The sequence below is a fragment of the Equus przewalskii genome, chromosome 7, assembly GCF_037783145.1.
Source record: "Equus przewalskii isolate Varuska chromosome 7, EquPr2, whole genome shotgun sequence".
Taxonomy (NCBI): Eukaryota; Metazoa; Chordata; class Mammalia; order Perissodactyla; family Equidae; genus Equus; species Equus przewalskii.
In genome coordinates, this window is record NC_091837.1 from 94,653,611 (window position 1) to 94,671,250 (window position 17,640).

Genomic DNA, 17,640 nt, shown 5'->3' on the forward strand with positions numbered 1-17,640 from the left:
CGAGGGGCGGGGGGCCGGCTCCGCCCGTGGCCCCGCCCACCACCGCCACGGGGGGCGGGGCCAAGCCACACCCCCGACGGTCTCCAGGCCCCGCCCACCACCGCCCCGGGGGACCCCCCCAAGCCACACCCCCGATGGTCTCCACGGCCCCGCCCACCGCCGCCCCGGACCCTCCAAGCCACACCCCCGACGGTCTCCAAGCTCCGCCCACCGCCGCCCCGGACCCTCCAAGCCACACCCCCGACGGTCTCCACAGCTCCGCCCACCGCCTTCCCGGACCCTCCAAGCCACACCCCCGACGGTCTCCACAGCTCCGCCCACCGCCTTCCCGGACCCTCCAAGCCACACCCTCGACGGTCTCCACAGCTCCGCCCACCGCCGCCCCGGGCCCTCCAAGCCACACCCTCGACGGTCTCCAAGCTCCGCCCACCGCCGCCCCGGACCCTCCAAGCCACACCCCCGACGGTCTCCGCAGCTCCGCCCACCGCCTTCCCGGACCCTCCAAACCACACCCCCGACGGTCTCCACAGCTCCGCCCACCGCCTTCCCGGACCCTCCAAGCCACACCCTCGACGGTCTCCACAGCTCCGCCCACCGCCGCCCCGGGCCCTCCAAGCCACACCCTCGACGGTCTCCAGGGCCCCGCCCACCGCCGCCCCGGTACACACCCGCAACCTTCCCCGCCGCACAGGCCTCACACACCGACGACCCCACTGCGGCCCAGGGGCTTCCTGAATGTTCCGAAGTGGGGTGCACCTCTGATTGCCTCACCGCCCTGTGTCGCCGCCACCACCGCAACCAACCTCTTCCAGGCCGCCACACGCAAGCGCAGTCCCGCCGCGACTTTCGCTGTCTGCGTCGGCCACCAAGGCGCTAACGTGGGGGGCGTGAGCGGGTCCATGTGGCACGGGAGAGGGCGTGGCCTAGTCGGGGGCGGGGCGAGGTTGTGGGCGTGGCCGGCGGAGTCAGGCGCAGGCTCGGCGGCTGAGAGGTCACTGTGCTCTTTGGCCCTGGCGTTTGCTGCCAGGCTGTGCCCGAGAGGTCGCGGTCTACTACAGCGTCCCTTAAATCTGGGGTCCTTTTAAAAGGTCAATGTGCCCCTATGATGTCGCGGCGTGGGCCGGAGACTGGGCGGTGTGTGATGTGGCTGTGACTCGGACCTCACCTGGGACAGGTGGGCCGCATTAGAATCCCAGGACCCACGCGGACCCACATTGGACGATCCTAAAAGATTTAACAAGGCCAACTCAACGTCGGTGTTTATACGTGCCTCGTGCGAGAAGGGCTTAAGGCGGTTCCAGGGACTCTGCCCGAACCTACGCGTCAATTTGGACAGGTATTTGTTTTCCTAAGCTCTAGGCAATAGCAGATTAAGCTTTAAATGGGTAAGATCCAAGCTCCCACATCAGATTTTAGTTCATAGTTTACTTTCTTACAGGAATCCGTTTTTTGTCTTTCTTTTCTTTGATTTTAGCAAGCTGCGACCGTCCATTTCTTAGGTGAGCAGCACCTGGTTTTGCTGAGACACATTGTAATAGTACTGATTTTAAATTATGCTGGATTTGTTGATTCCTGGTGACTGGGGAAACCTCACGTAAAAGGTGCCAGCAGGCCTTTGGACTCTGTCAGCCCTTTGGCATTTCTTAATCTTTGAGGTCCCCTTATCCAGTCATGTGCTGATTAGATAATTTTCTGTCAAATCCAGAAGGTCATGCTAAGGATGATAAGGCAGAGGGGCTAACCATGGCATCACCTACCCCTCATTATGGAGAATTCTTTTTTCCAGCCTGTTTTCTGAGCCTCTTGTGCAGAATCTGGGCGGGGGGTCTATGTGGAGGACAGAGAACAAACAACTTTGATTTTATACTCATGGAGGGCAGAGAACTACTGGTAGGTGAGACAAGGACTTATGAAAGGTTTGGAGAAAGAGGAGGACAGATTTGGCAGAAGGGAAGATAAAAGCCAGCTGGTGCTGGTTTGAGGCAACTCTTGGCACGTTGGGGAAGTGAGGATGATTTTGGGGGATGTTGGACTCACCTGTCAAATATTAAGAGAGGAAGAGCATGATGAAAGAGGATTTTAAGAAATTTTACTTTGTTTTATGAATCCAGTCTCCTTTGGTGTAGTTTCTTCATTTTTTTTTAGAGACTTGGGTAAATATCTAAATTGTTCAGATTTAAACATTAGTAACTCCCATTCCTTGAAAGCTTAGAGTTGGTTCTCTGAGCTCTGCATGTTATCTCACTGCGTGTTATCAGGGCCACCGTGCAAGGCTGTCTGTTACCCTCATTTTGGGTTGGATGAAAGTGAGTTTCAGAGAGAAACACAGCCAAGCAGAGCAGTGGGCCTGAACCCACAGCCCAGCTTCCTCGTCTGCACTTCCTCCTGCTCTGTTCTCATACGTCTGTACTGCCCTCACTCCATCTTTGTTGTTTTTCTTTCTGTCTCAAAAACTAAAACATGTTTTTAGTGGTTGCATTTGGTTTTTATGTTTCTCGGGGGTTTTTTTTTTGTTTTTTATTTTTAAAGATTGGCGCCTGAGCTAAAATCTGTTGTCAATCTTTTTTTTTCCTTCTTCTTCTTCTCCCCAAAGTCCCCCAGTACGTAGTTGAATATTCTAGTTGTAGGTCCTTCTGGCTTTGCTATGTGGGGTGCTGCCTCAGCATGGCTCGATGAGTGGTGCTAGGTCTGTGCCCAGGATCTGAACTGATGAAACTCTGGGCTGCTGAAGTGGAGCGTGCGAACTTAACCACTCAGGCATGGGCCTGGCCGCTTGTTTTTGCTTTTTAAATTAAAAATATATTCTTTACTCCGACCCCCTCCCTCTTCTGCCAATTGAACTAGTTCTCCTGTATAGTCATGCACCGCATAACGACTTTTTGGTCAGTGGCGGGCTATATGTTCGACGGTGGTCCCATGAGATTAGTACCATATAACTGTCAGGGAGGAGAAATTTTCTTCTACCTTTCTAAAGTTCTGGCTGGTCTAAGAAGTTGACATGAGGCAGATTAACAGGGGAAAATCAAACAAAAAGTTAATAACATGTGTACCTCCTATATACATGGGAGAGACCCATAACTTAGCAATATGGCAGAAGCCATCACCCTGTACCATCTTCAGCGAAAGATAAAAGATGATGTTGAGGTGGAGAGTCAGTTATGGGAGCTGACCAGGGAAAGCACAGTAAACAAGGGTAGGATTGTTATGTAGATTTTAGTCCTTGCCTTATCCATTGATGACGAGAGTTTCTAGAGATTTAGAGCCATCCCCCTCTTACTGGTACAAGGAGGGAGACACGCTTACACGTGGCGGTTTCCTTTACAAATGTACATGTCTCTTAGAAAAGGGTAACTTCTACTTGGTTTTCAGAGCTTCTCCCATCTCTACTGTTTCTTAAAAAAATAACCAGCCTAAACCAATTTTTATGCCAAAGGGACATATTTTGGGGTGGCAATTTCTGCTTCCCCACATAGCCTAGGTGTGTAGTAGGCCACACCATCTAGGTTTGTGTAAGTTCACTAGTGTTCACATGGCAACACAATTGCCTAATGACACAGTTCTCAGAACCCCTCCATTAAGTGTGTCTGTTGTAAGGCGACATGTGCCTGGAATTGTGTAACCCGTGCTCCTCCCGGCTCCATCCTTCTCTGTACCCAGGCTCTAGCACAGCAGTCACAAGGGAGCACCGGTTGCTTCAGGACCAGTGAACCTGCGTGCCTCCCTCTGCTCCTTTCTCTCCTGAGTACTATATGAACATCATCTTACTTTTCTTTGAAAGAAGCTGTTGGAAGTTCATTCTACTTTATTTTTCTTTCTGGGTCTCAATTTTATAGGGACTTTACAAGAAGAAAATCTTGAATTTAGAGCCTTGGGTTTGTTGAAGGCAATTTCAACAAAAGTAAGATTCTTTTCTCTCTCTTTTTTAAAATTAATTCTTTTAAAATGAGGTTATGATAGTTTACAACATTGTGATATTTCAGTTGTACATTATTATTGGTCAGTCACCATATAGGTGCGCCCCTTCACCCCCTGTGCCCACCCCCCACCTCCCTTCCTCCTGGTAACCACTAAATAGTTCTCTTTTTCCATGCATTTGTTTATCTTCCACATATGAGTGAAATCAGATGGTGTTGTCTTATTCTGTCTGACTTATTTTGCTTAACATAATATCCTCAAGGTCCATCCTTGTTGTTGCAAATGGGACGATTTTCTCTTTTTTATGGCTGAGTAGTATTCCATTTATATATATGCCAACTCTTCTTTATCTGATGATTGGTCCATGGGCACTTGGGCAGCTTCCATGTCTTGGCTATTGTGAATAGTGCTGCTATGAACATAGGGATGCATAGCTCTCTTTGTATTGTTGATTTCAAGTTCTCTGGATAGTTATCTAGTAGTGGGATAGCTGGGTCATATGGTATTTCTAATTTTAGTTTTTTGAGAAAGCTCCATACTATTTTCCATAGTGGCTGCACCAGTTTGCATTCCCACCAGCAGTGTATGAGGGTTCCCTTTTCTCCACACCCTCCTCAACATTTGTTATTTTTTGTCTTGGTTATTATAGCCATTCTATCTTTTCTCTTTTAAATTAAGCAATCATTTTGCAAGAAGAAAATAACTAATTTTTAATGTTTTACCAGTTCAAATTGAATAACGTAAGGAAAATGCACATGGCATTTGGAAAATGTATGTGTCTGAGCTATCATTCTGTTAGCCAAAAACAAAGTGTAAAATTTTTGATTTTTCCAAATTTCTTTTGACTTGGACAAAATGCAGTTGCCTAATAATACACTAGTTGGTCGAGTGTTCCTTCATTGTCGGAATGTTCCCAGCCTCTCCGTCATGTTAATACTGTCCCTTTAGGACACCTCCCTGAGGCATGTCCACTTAGCCCTGTCCCTACAGAAATTAGGGGAAGAGAAAGAAATGTGATCTTAGGGTGCAGCTGGAAATCACTCCTTGCTTTTGGTACTCCAGTTTCCCCAGGAACTCAGGAAGGCTGGGAGACCTTTGACCAGCCACAGAGCTATGCCTGAACCCAAGCCCACCCCCTGAGCACAGGGCTCAGCACCAGCAGCAAAGAGTGCTTCTGCTCCTTCTCAGGAAGCTGTTGCTGGGGGTCTGGCTCCCTGTCTCAAGCTGCTTTGCTGGACTCCTGGCCTGTGACTGCAGATGGTGAAGTTTGGTGTTTGTGAAGAGAGACAGACAGAGAAAGGAGTGAGCTCAAATCCGCCCAGCGCTCCCATCGCTGTTACTGCATCTCTCCTGACTGGGAATCTTGCTCCCTTGTAACATTTGGAGCAGCCACGAGTCACCTGGAGAGTCTCCAGTCTTTTCCATATACAACCAGTGACAATAATGAGGGGATGGGCATGTACCATTGCTCTATAACCGGGGATGTCAATGATAGAGCTGTCAGGAATTGAGCCTCCTCTCTGTGGACATAAACTAAGTCTTCTTATCTTGATAAAGCTCTTTTTTTTTAAAATTGCTTTTTCTCCCCAAATCCCCCCAGTACATAGTTGTATATTTTAGTCTAGTTGTTTCATGTGGGATGCCGCCTCAGCATGGCCTAAGGAGCAGTGCCATGTCCACACCCAGGATCTGAACCTAGGAAACCCTGGGCCATCAAAGCAGAGCCCGTGAACTTAACCGCTCAGCCATGGGGCTGATCCCCATTGAAAAAACTCTTTTACTCAAAGTCCAAAAAGTAAATGCAAAAGGGCCGGCCCCATGGCCAAGTGGTTAAGTTCGTGCGCTCCGCTTTGGTGGCCCAGGGTTTCACTGGTTCAAATCCTGGGTGCGGTGCAGACATGGCACTGCTCACCGAGCCATGCTGAGGCAGCGTCCCACATACCACAACTAAAAGGACTCACAACTGAAAATATGCAACTATGTACCAGGGGGCTTTGGGGAGGAAAAGGAAAAATAAAATCTTTAAAAAAAAAAAAAAAGTAAATGCAAGGATTTTTTAAACGAGTTACACCCTGTGCTTTGAATAAATTTTAAACATTTTTTGCTAAGTTCATGACCCAAAGATAAAATGCATTCATTGGCCTCAACTCCTGAAAAACAACAGGAGTGTTTTTCTTTTGATATATTTCTTTTTGGAGGAAAGCTATAAAATGTTAAAAATACCTTATTTTTAATTAGGAACAAGGAACATAAAACTTTATTTAATTCATTTGACAGATAATAACAAATATCTTTTACTTTCACAATAAAAAATGGTCAGTTTTATTCATTATTTATTGCTGCATATGTAGCAAATTACCCTAAATTTTGGTGGCTGGGGAAAATAAACATCTATTATCTCCCAGGTCTTAGGGTCAGGAACCCAAGAGCGGCTTACCCGGGTGATTCTGGCTTAGGCTCTCACAAAACTGTCATCAAGGTGTGGGCCAGGGCGCTGTCTCGAGGCTCACTGGGTGTCGGCTCCCTGACTCCCTCACCTGGGCCTCTGCATGGCGCCGCCTCCAGCGTGACCCCTGGCTTCCTCCAGGAAAGAGGGGGAGAGCGCGAGCAAGAGCAGTGACCTCCTGTTGCTTCTGCCGTGTTTCGGGTAACTAGAAGCGCACTCCAGGGTTGAGGTCACCCAAAGGTGAGATTACTGGGAGGGGGTCATTGGAGACCAGCTCACAGGCTGCCAGTCACAGGCTGCCAGCACAGCTGAAGGGCGGAAGTGAAGCCCCAGGTTAGAGAGAGGGGAAAGCGGGTGTGATGGAGACATTGGTACCTTCGGGCTCTGGGTCTGTTGCTTTTCAGGTTTTATAGGAATTTGTCCAGGAAATAAAATGAATTACAGTCCTGTTGTAGTTCAGAAAACCTGAAGAGTAGCAGAAGCGCATCTGAGTTGGGCTCTTAGGGGCGCTCTTCAGAAACCACGTTTGTCTTTCTGCAGGCCATGGGAAATCAGGACCTACCTGGAGTTCTGGTGTCTGGGTTTGAAGGACCATGTTGTATATGTGAGGATCATGTTGGAGATCTGCAGAAACACTTTAATCTCATTACCATGCAAGAATTTTTAGAAAATAAAACACAGTTTGGTCCAAAGATCCAAGCCGTCTATATCTGGGGTGGAAAGCCAGCTGTTGACCTGGAGCTCCTGCAGAGCCTGCCCTCCTTGAAGATCATTGCCAGTTCAGGAGCAGGCCTGGATCACCTGGACCGGAAGCTCATTGCCAGCTTTGGTGTGAAGGTGGCCAACACACCACACGCTGTTTCCAGCCCCACGGCAGACCTGGGGATGGCCTTGCTGCTGGCGGCAGCTCGGAGACTAGTGGAAGGTAAGTGGCCATTGGAGACGCTGGTTTTCCAAAGAGTCAGGTGACAGATATTTAATAACACACGTGATAAAATCATCTCATCTTCAAACCACAGGTCTTTTTCTGGCCCTGATTTCTTCCCACCGAGTCAAGGACTTTGTTGTACTTGGGACCTGGAGCCACTCTTGGTCATTTGCCACCTATTTCATGCCCAAGCCTGGTGCCCAGGCACATGTGGTCCCACAGTCTGTCTGATGGCAGCCCTGTTCTCCCCCACCAGATTCCGCCCATCATGGAACAGGCAGTAATCGTGTGCTGTGAAGTGACTTCAGCACCACTATAGACATGCCCTTGGGGTCATTCTTTGGCCGGTCAGCATACTACCCTGGGGTGTAGGCCTACAAGTGGGTAGGTGGATTCCCACCTCTCTACACACAGGACGTCTCTGGGCACACCCCCAGAAAAGGCAGTGTTGCAGTTCCAGACTCGGCCCCCACTCCTGATGGAGTTTTGTTGTGGAGGGGCTTGAGGAAAGAGAAGCAAGAAACAGGTTCTGTCTGTGTCTGCATGCTGGTTCACGCGCATACACACTTACATGACACACGCACATATATGTACAGATGGTCACATTTCATACACAGATGGTCACACATGCACACACCAAAACCAACAAATTTTAACCAGAAATCCTTTCTTAATGTGAAAGGATTTGCTGTTTTAAAGCATTCTACCAGGAGGCTGGTTTAGTTATGAGGAGACTGCCATTTGTTCTTGTCATTCACCCGTTTCAGAAACGTTGGCTTGCTGTCAGATAGCAATGCGTGAGTGCCCACGGTCCCCGCAGGCATCCTCTCCCCTCATCTCTTTGTCAGAAGGTCCTAGTCAGGCTTGTGGGGTTTCTGTGTATGGTGCCATCCCTGCTGCCCACTTTGTACCTTGTATGTTCTAGGTTACCGGTTGGCTATTTCACCAGATACAGAGAACTTTCCTACAAACTTTATGGGTCAAGAAGTGACGGGGGCCACTCTAGGAATCATTGGCATGGGCAACATTGGCTATAAGATTGCTCAGAGAGCCAAAGCCTTTGAAATGAAGATTCTGTATCACAATCGGAAATGCAGGTAAAATTCAGAAAATGGACTTGAAATTAACTAAGCAGAACTTATACCATCACTGCCTTAAATAAGGTTTGGGTATGTTATCCCTCCATTTTTCAGAAGACTCCCCTACTCTTTCTCTCCAAAAAGTAGGGTTGATGGTCAAGAAAGACATGGTAGTATTTTTATTGTTACCTAGAAATGTGAATATGACTTCTTTTCAAAACTTCACCAGAAAGAAAAGAGATTTTTAACTCACGATTGTGTTTTTATTTCTAAAGTGATTTTTTTGATCTTGGGATGTGCTGTCCACACCCACTGGTTTCTTAAGTACTGAGGTATACGCTCATGGAGTCAGTCATTCAGTCTGAAACCCACCTCCTTTCATATGCAATTTCTCTGTCCACCTCTAGCAGCATTCAGCCTGACACCCAGTCCGGTTGATTCTGTGTCTAAAACAATCCTCAAAGCTGCCTGTTCGTTCTGTCTTTATCAATGCCACCAGGCTCCAGCCACATCCTTTCTCACCTGAAATACACGTCCTCCTAAGGGGCTGCTCATGTCCACTCTTGAACTTTGTTCACAACCATTTAGCGGCTTTGCATTGCACATGGAGTAGATTCTGGCTGATGAGAGATTCCTGGAGGCATGGTGAGCTGGAAAGGTTTTAGATCAAAGCTGTTCCCCTTTCTCAGTCCCTGTGTGTGCACGGTGGACAGCGGAGAGACTTAGGTAGGTGTCACGACTTTCAGTGCGAAGAGAGGGCAAATGCAGAGGCCAGGGCTCTTCCAGGACAAGGTATGCAGTGTGGGCAGGGTGCTCAGGAGGGAGCTGGTGTGCTGGTCGTTCCATTCATCTTTCTTCCAGGCCACCCCCGGAGGAGACACGTATTAGGAAAGAACTTGTATAATTTTGTATCCCGTATTTGTGTGGCAGTGGTGGCTACCAGATAGGCTGTGACCTCCTGGAGCTTGGAATTTCAGTTGAATAATCGGCTGTCTGGGGTGGCCGGAGCAGGCGTTGAGATTAGACCAAAACCAAAACAAAGTCCCACCTGCTCAGCCCCTTGGGTCCTTGCTTTCTATTCAGGAGATGGCACTCCTAGGCACTCTCCTGGCTTGTCTTTTTTCTGGAAACTTTGATGTGCTTACCCACACTCAGCAATGCTCTGACGCCGCTAAAAGCTTGTTTGACACACGATCCGGCTTGCACCAGGTTCTGGCAGTTCTAAGATGAGTGAGAGGAAGCTCCTGGCCTCAAGGAGCTTCCAGTCTGTCTGGAAATCCTGCAGACACTGAGGTCTCGCCTCAGAGAACCCGGAGGCACCCACGGGGTTTCCATGGGTGAGTCCTGGCCTCCTGGGCCCAGGGGAGGACAGACCGACTCCCTGACTCCCCTGAGAAATTCCTTCCTGTGGCAACCTGATGAATTTCTGACTAGAGAACGTGATTTTTCTTCCTTGTTCCCTTCATAGGAAATTGGAAGAGGAGAAAGCTGTTGGGGCCACTTACTGTGAAAGGCTGGATGACCTGCTTCAGCAATCGGACTTTGTCATGTTGGCCGTGAGCCTGACGCCCCAGACGCAGAGGTTGATCGGGAGGAGGGAGCTAAGACTGATGAAGCCCACGGCAATTCTCGTCAACATTGGCAGAGGTACCTGCTCCACTGTCTGTGTGTGGGATGGTGTGGCTGGAAAGTCATGTGGGAGAAACCCCTCTGGCTGCTCTCTCGACATGTCTAGTCAACTTTTTTCCTGAATGGCTGCGTGGTCTGAAACATCCACTCAGCCTGGTGGGGTGGTGAGTTAATGAGATTTTACTTTCTGTTTAGAAATATTTCTGATTTTTGTCTTCATATCATTTTGAACCTCAAATTAGTAACAAAAAGAATGAGAATGCTACAATATTGAGGTTTTCAAAGCCAACTTTGGGCCCCTCCTTGGGGTAGGGGCATCACAGTTTAATCTTCTAGGTGTAATTAAGCAAGATTTGTGGGGATGAGTTTTCTGAGCCTTCACTTTAAAAAATACCTTAGTGTTAGTTTGGTTATTTGACGTTACGTGGTCCTTTGTGTACAGGAGGTAGTGGTGGGTTGCTGTGGGCTTTATAAGAGAGAGAGTCCCTCTGGACACTGCGAGTGACAGCACACGTGAGGATCTGTGCTGCCAAACTTCCAGATGGCTCACCTTTGCGGGGTTGGGGGCCAGAGGACAGGTGAGGCCCGGCACTACCAACAGCCACACGTGTCTCTCGTCTGTAAAACAAGGAAAACAGTGCTTGCCATGAAACCTCACAGGGCCGAGTAATGCCTGAGCGTCCTCTGAAAGTTCAGACCCTCCAGATGAGCAGGAAGGACAGTGCACTATGTGCTCTCAGTAATATCAGAGGCTAGTGGACGTGGTGAAGATTCTGGAAAAACAAACACCCCAGGAAGGACCTGGGACGAGGCTTCTCCAACGGTGGCACAGACAAGCCACGGGTGCTCTGTGTCCTGGCTGGCAGGGTGGTCACTCACAGCCAGTCAGCAGAAAGAAGACACCCTCATTGCTGGGCTCCTTGCCAGCCTCTGCTAGAAGGAAAGGGTTTCTCTCAGCTTCTGCTGCTCAAATGTGGCCTGCTATTTTGTATTTGAAATGGCCGTTATGGATCATGTCTGTGATTGTTCAGTTTTTAATGTGCATATAAAACTGGGGGGGCTCAGCTTGAACCCTACAGTGGTTTTGGGAGATGGTGTGAAGTGAGACCGGCCCAGGCTCAGGCAGACCTGGGCTCAGATCCCAGGTTGTCAGCATGCTAGCCGCTGTGTGACCTTGGGTGAGTTTATAACCTAGGAGCCTGTTTCCTCATCTGTGAAATGAATATTGGCTTTGCTGGTCACTGGGGGACTCAGTGAGACAGCATCTTTGAGGCTTAGTGCACTGCCTGGCACACGGAAGGCTCACAACGTCTAACAATGAATCGGCAGAACGGAGTTCACTGCTGTTTGTCAGACTTCTGACAAAATCAGGATGTGTTTGGAATCGTAGCTAATGTGACCAAAGTGTCTTTCCCGTGTGCTGCCTAACTGATGGCTGCAGAACAACTGTCTCATCAACTCAGGTCTGTTGGTCGATCAAGATGCACTGATGGAAGCTCTTGAGACCGGGGTTATTAAAGCAGCAGCGCTGGACGTGACGTACCCAGAGCCCCTGCCCAGGTAATGAAGCGGGACGGAACCGCAGTTCTCTCGATGCGGGAGGGGCGGGGCAGTCCGCAGACACCCGCTTTTGGCGTCTGCGGCCGCGGTGAGTCTCAGAGCTGCTGGGCCTTGGCCGTGGCGGGGCTCAGCAGGCCTCTGGTGACCTGTCCAGTTTGGCAGACGATCGGGCCTCTGCTTCAGCACCTCCACGAACAGAGCTCAGGGCGCTCGGGCGGCAGACCCGTGGACGGAGACTGCACCAGGCAGGCTTCCTCACGTCGAGCCGAAATAGTGCCCCCTGACCCGTTGGCCCTGTTTGCCCTCTGGAGCATCAGGGGGTAACTTCAATCGTTCTTCTGTTTTACAAACCTTCATGTGTTTTAAGACAACCACTACGTTTTCAAATTAGTCTTTTTTTTGAGGCTAAATAGCTCCATATCCTTCAAGTGTAGCCTAAATGATGGCATTTCCAGACAACTTGTCATATTACTGTCTTCCAGCACTTTAGTTTTTAAGGTCCTTTGAAAATGTGCTCTTAAGAATTGAACACAATATCACGCTGTGGCTTGACCACCGTAGGAAATTACACAAAGGTCATGTTCGTGGCACATGTTTCCTGGAAGCCTCCTTGCACCCTTAGCTCAGTGAGTTTTTAGTCCACTAAAATTGAAATTGTTATTCCCTTAATTATTTTTTTAGTACACGTGGAATTCTACATTTACTTCTATTTAATTTCATTTGCTTGTGTGTTTTGACCCAATGTTCCAGCCTGTTAGGACTGCAGCCTAGATTGTCATTTATTTTGCATCTTGATGCTGTTGTTCAATAAACTAGCTATTTCTAGCTTTGGCTCCTCCAGCTGTGATTTCTACCCGGTAAGCAAATTACTGTCAGCTAAATGTTTGACGTTACAATCAGATTTAATATGTAAAATCATCAAGATTGACCATAGAACTTACAGACATTTCTGAGAAAAACAATTTACTTAGAACAGTGTCTCAAAATGTAGTCTGGAGACCCTTTCAGAGGGTCTGTGAAGTCATTACTATTTTCATAATAATGTAAGATGTTATTTACCTTTCCACTCATGTTCTCTCACAAATGTACAGTGGAGTTTTCTGGAGACTAATGACATGTGATTATGTCATCACTGTGACAGCTAATGAAATGTGTGCTTCTGTATTATGAATATTTTTTCAGTTTAAATTTCTAATAGAGTAAATGTTGATAGATATAACCCACATAAACAAATGATCTTTGCAGTTCTTAATTTTTAAGAGTGTAAAGAAGTCCTGAGACTAAATGTTTGAGAACCACTAATCCAGATCAAAAAATAATTTCAATACAAATTAAGCATGAACATTTTAGTTGTCAACTTACTTGGAAACCTAGAAGTCACGTGATCATCCCTGTTGCCTATTCTGCAAAAATGAACTTTTTATTAGACTCACTAACAAGTCAAAGGGCAAATACCAGGGTTGTATCCCAAAGTTTCCTTTATCCCAATAGGTGGTGCACTCCCACTGTCCCATGTGAAGTCATTTTTGTGGCCAAGAGATTTAGTACTTATTTTATGAATAACTTAATCTTTAGATATTCATATTAACTTGTAACCTGTATATTATCTTTCTCAGATGTGTTTGAGTTTTCATCTTGATTTTTGGGGGAGACATTTTGTTGTCTCTTACTGTGAAAAAAATTTAAAAAGTAGGAAATTTGGGATTATTTAGTCATACTACATAAGCATTCTTTGCTTTATAAAAAGATTTACTACAAGATTATTTTTAAAAGAAAAAATTCATTTGCCAATAGTGCCAGGAGTCCCCAAGATCACCTTCATGCTTAATGATTTGCTAGAAAGACTCACAGAACTCAGAAAAGCTTTTATAATCACAGTTAGTTTATTACAGTGAAAGGATACAGATTAAAATCAGCAAAGGCAAAAAGTGCTTAGGGTAGAGTCCAGGAGAAAGCAGGCACAAGTTTCCAGTTGTCCTTTCCCAGTGGATTGTATGGATAGTACTTACTGCTTCCAGCAATGATGTGTGACAACATATCTGAGGTATTTCTAACCACCTAAGCCTTGGTGTCAAGGGGACAGTTACATAGGCATGGAGGGCCCACAAGTCTGACATTAGCTATTTAGTTTCCAGCCCCTCCAGAGATTAAACTGATACGGAGTAGCCCAGGGCCCCAGGCTAACAAAAACAGGCATTCACCACAAATAACATTGTTAGCATAAACTGTCTTTGCCCAGACCTCAAGTATAAGAAGACACTCTTATCAGGATATCAGGATATCTCAAGGCCTCAGAGGTTATCTGCTAGAGGCCAGTCAAGGGCCAGTTCTGTCTCTGGAATGTCAGGGTTTGAGCACTCCAAGCCTGCCTGCTGAGTTAATCCTTTACTACACAGGCCACCCCTTGGCCCTTGGCCTGTGCTATCTGACAGCAAAACATATTTATTGGAGCATCCACATTTATTACAGTATCTATATGACAGATACAGTAGTAGTATCGGTATGACTATGCCTGACATTTGGAGGAGCCACTGTGGGGCAGGGATAAATTTAAAGAAACAACTAATCCATCCTATAAAGCCATTACAAAAGTTTTTGTATTTTTGTACTAGTTTGATTACTTGTTTCTCCCTTGATCTACCACTGTTTGTACCTTGTTATGAACTTGTGCAGCACTATTTAGTATATAAATTAGCTGATATTTTGCTAAATCCAGTTTTTCCTCAGGCCAGTCATTTCTCATTGGTATTACCCCCTGAGGAAGCTTTAACTCCATCTCCCAATACAATTGATCATCAGTACCAGTATTATCATATGACTTATTTACATGAGGCAGCTAAATCTTACCAACAATGTCAGTGTTACACCATAGCACAATATGGTCCCCGTACAATTCAGTTTCATTACATGACAAATCAATAACAATTACAGAGATATTTGCTATGCCTTCTCAACAGATTGGCTCTTGCCTATACACCAGTTATTATGGACAGGTATTGTTGGCCATGACTCAGTTATTTCTGGGTTCCAAGTCAGTTGGAAGGAAGCCAGTCACCCTGTCTCAGGTCATAGCCTCATACTGAGACTGGTCTCAAATATGTGCTATTATATAGTAGGGCCCACCTCCTTCCTATGAGGAGGACATGAGTGTTTTTCAGAATAGTTCCTAACCCTGCTAACTGCTACAGGGTGTGCCTTACTTCCATCAGTCCTAGGGGTTGGGGCAGTCATAGTGCATTGATAGAAGTTACAAGTACCCCCAGAGAACTTCCATAGGTTTGGGGGTCCATAAGTTTCCCAAAAGCATGCCCCTTGAGCCTGAGGAAGGAGGGTCATTGCACATGACTACTTTGGCCTCTGTCTGTATTAAAATAGTCAAGAGGCCCTGTTGGGTCAGGTTACAGCCCTTTCCCAATGCAGCATTTTAGTGTTATCCATCATTATGGTTGAGTCTACCTGACCCACTTCACTAAAACCTCATTTTCTTTCAGGCTGACTCCCATCATTTGCCTTCTTCCTGGAAGAGAACTCCTTCTAATCTGCTAATTGTAGTTAATGAATCTTTCCTCTCTGAATGTCACTCCCCATTAAAGGCACACTAAGGGGCCAGCCCTGGAGTGGTTAAGTTTGTGAGCTGCTTTGGCGGCCTGGGGTTTCGCCAGTTCGAATCCTGGGCACGGACACGGCACCGCTCATCAAGCCATGCTGAGGTGGCATCCCACATGCCACAACTAGAAGGACCCACAACTAAAAATACACCACTATGTACTGGGGGGGCTTTTGGAGAAAAAGGAAAAATAAAAAAAATGAAAAAAAAAAAGACATGCTCAGCTTGTCCCATGATGCCTAGACCAGCACCTATTTACCCTAAAGCCTTTTTGTGTCTTGTGGGTCAGTGTTGTTCAATCCACCATGCACGTTGTACCATTGTGTAGTTATGGCCTTGGTGGTTAGAACACGTGTTTTGCACCCAAAAATGTTGGGTCCCCCATACTAGGGTTAGATGAGTGTGATCATACCTAGGTGTAATTTAGAGTATACCATGAGGCCTTCCATAGCCTTGTCCAACTCAAGGTGGGGATATGAAACAAGAATATGAAGTTAAAGAGACCAAACAAAGGGCTGGCCTGTGGCCGAGTGGCTAAGTTTGTGCACTCCACTTTGGCGGCCTGAGGTTTTGCTGGTTTGGGTCCTGGGCACAGACATGGCACTGCTCATCAGGCCATGCTGAGGCAACATCCTACATAGCACAACCAAAAGGACCCACAACTAAAATGTACAACTATGTACTGGGGGGCTTTGGGGAGAAGAAGGTAAAGTAAAAAATTTAAAAAAAAAAACAAACCAAACAACTCTGAATAGCTTTCCTTGATTAATCTGTATTTCAGAGATCATCCTTTGTTGAAGTTAAAGAACATCATTCTGACACCTCACATTGGAAGTGCAACTCATCAAGCCAGAAGACAGACAATGGAAAATATGGTTGAAAGTATCCTGGCTTCTCTCAATGGCCTTCCCATTCCAAATGAAGTGCTACTTAAGTGATTTATGTGGGCTGAGAATTCAGCGGGATAAAAATATGGCAGATTAAACGTGAAAAAAAAATCTTATTTTATGTACTTTATGTTGGAGTCCATTATATAGATTGGTTTAATATTATTTTGGCTGAAAAACTTTAGTAATAATAGTTACCATTTGTTGAGAGCTTGGTCAGTGCTTTACTTCCATTCTCATTTCATCCCCAAGGCATCTCCATGAGGGAAGTTCTGTTGTTATCATTCATAATGAAACCGAGAACAGAGAATTACTTGTCTAAAGTCCCACAGCCTGCAAATATTTGAATTTGGACTAAAACCCTGGGCTAGGTCTGGATTTCCCAGTGGGCTATGTTGCTTTCCATCCTGTTGAGGTCTGCTAGTGTTACCAAACCCACACACAGGTTCCATTTATTGACTACATAGTGGGGCCAATAAAGAAAAGAAAACCCTGAAACACCAGGCTGTGGCAAGGAAAGAGGTTTACTATTATTGAAAGGCAGCCAGATGAGGAGATGGGAGTTAGAACTCAGATCCACCTCCTCCAAGGAAAAAAGGTAGGGATTTTTATCTGGGGTTTTAGGTAGGGGAGGGAGAGCTTGTGCTGGGGTTTTAGGTAGGGGATAGGGAGATGTGGCCTTGCCAGTTGGCACCTTTCCACCAACCTGTGTTTGGCCTTGAAGGTTGAATTTATTTTTCCTTGACTGTCTGGACTTTTCCGGTTGGTTTTTATCTTCAGCCTGCATTTGACCTTGTGAGGCTGAATCTTGATGTCTGGACCTTGACTTCCTGTTAAAGACGGATCCCTCATATACGAAGGAGGGATAGAAGACCTGGTTAAAGGGTTGATGATGCTAAAGATGCACAGCCGCAGTTAGCAAAGCTTACCTCCAAGGTCTTCCCTCTAGGGGAAGTTTTTTTAATCTCTTCATGCTCGGCTAGCTACACTAGCTTTTTGGATTACATAGCCTCCCTGATACTCTAATCACTGTTCATTTGTTTCTTTCAGTCATTTAAAAAATGATTATCGAGCACCTTCTACGTGCCAAGTCTAATTCCCACAAGCGCTGGGACTATGTGGGAAACAAAGTCCCCGCTGTCAGGGGCTTGCTTACTAGTGGGGAGCAGACCAAACAGTGCTGGTCTCTGTGAGAGCCGGTGACGAGTGTGTAGGGGGAACAGGTGGGGAGAGTGCCTGGCGCAGGGTCCACTGCAGGGATGGCGATGATACGGGGTTTGGATGAGTACGCCTCCCTTCTGGAGTGGTTTTGGATGTGTGGTCCTTCTCCAGAACGCTGGTGAGGAGGTGTTACAGTAAGAAAAGGTTCTAGCATGAGCAAACGAATCCGCAGTGTAACCAGGAGACCCCTGAGTCCTTCGTAGTTGTGTAGACAGCAGGGGCTTTGCTCCAGGCACCTCCCCCCCCATTTCACTGAACCACTCAGCGAAGAGCTGTCGTCTGCCTGCTTTCTTCATTTGCTACTTTGTGGGAGGGGAGTTGCAAGGCACGCCTCTTAGCTTCCTGCGTATAAACTGTATCCCTTGTTC

General features: G+C 46.8%; 2 protein-coding genes across 4 annotated transcripts in view; one reads left to right on the top strand and one right to left on the bottom strand.

Moving 5' to 3' along the window:
• Positions 1-967, bottom strand: part of TXNL4A (thioredoxin like 4A) — a 28,475-nt gene extending 27,508 nt beyond the window's left edge. Inside the window, exon 1 of one of the 3 annotated variants that reach the window (XM_070627952.1) lies at positions 804-967. The gene's annotated coding sequence lies outside the window, so the exon portion shown is untranslated. The remainder of the gene's footprint in view (positions 1-803) is intronic. The other 2 variants (XM_070627950.1, XM_070627947.1) reach the window with 2 other exon arrangements.
• Positions 114-16,135, top strand: LOC103553159 (probable 2-ketogluconate reductase). The gene is made up of 6 exons (XM_008523620.2): positions 114-1,336; positions 6,902-7,286; positions 8,215-8,386; positions 9,837-10,015; positions 11,461-11,557; positions 15,946-16,135. The coding sequence occupies exons 2-6, from the start codon at positions 6,905-6,907 to the stop codon at positions 16,100-16,102; spliced, it is 987 nt and encodes a 328-aa protein (XP_008521842.1). The 5' UTR covers positions 114-1,336; positions 6,902-6,904; the 3' UTR covers positions 16,103-16,135.
• Positions 16,136-17,640: the final 1,505 nt, after the last annotated feature.

Bases quoted from the DNA above. Each gene is read 5' to 3' on its own strand.
- LOC103553159 (XM_008523620.2), top strand. From the start codon at position 6,905: ATGGGAAATCAGGACCTACCTGGAGTTCTGGTGTCTGGGTTTGAAGGA. The intron at 7,287-8,214 runs GTAAGTGGCCAT...TGTATGTTCTAG, and splicing joins AGCTCGGAGACTAGTGGAAG to GTTACCGGTTGGCTATTTCA. The intron at 10,016-11,460 runs GTACCTGCTCCA...TCATCAACTCAG, and splicing joins TCTCGTCAACATTGGCAGAG to GTCTGTTGGTCGATCAAGAT.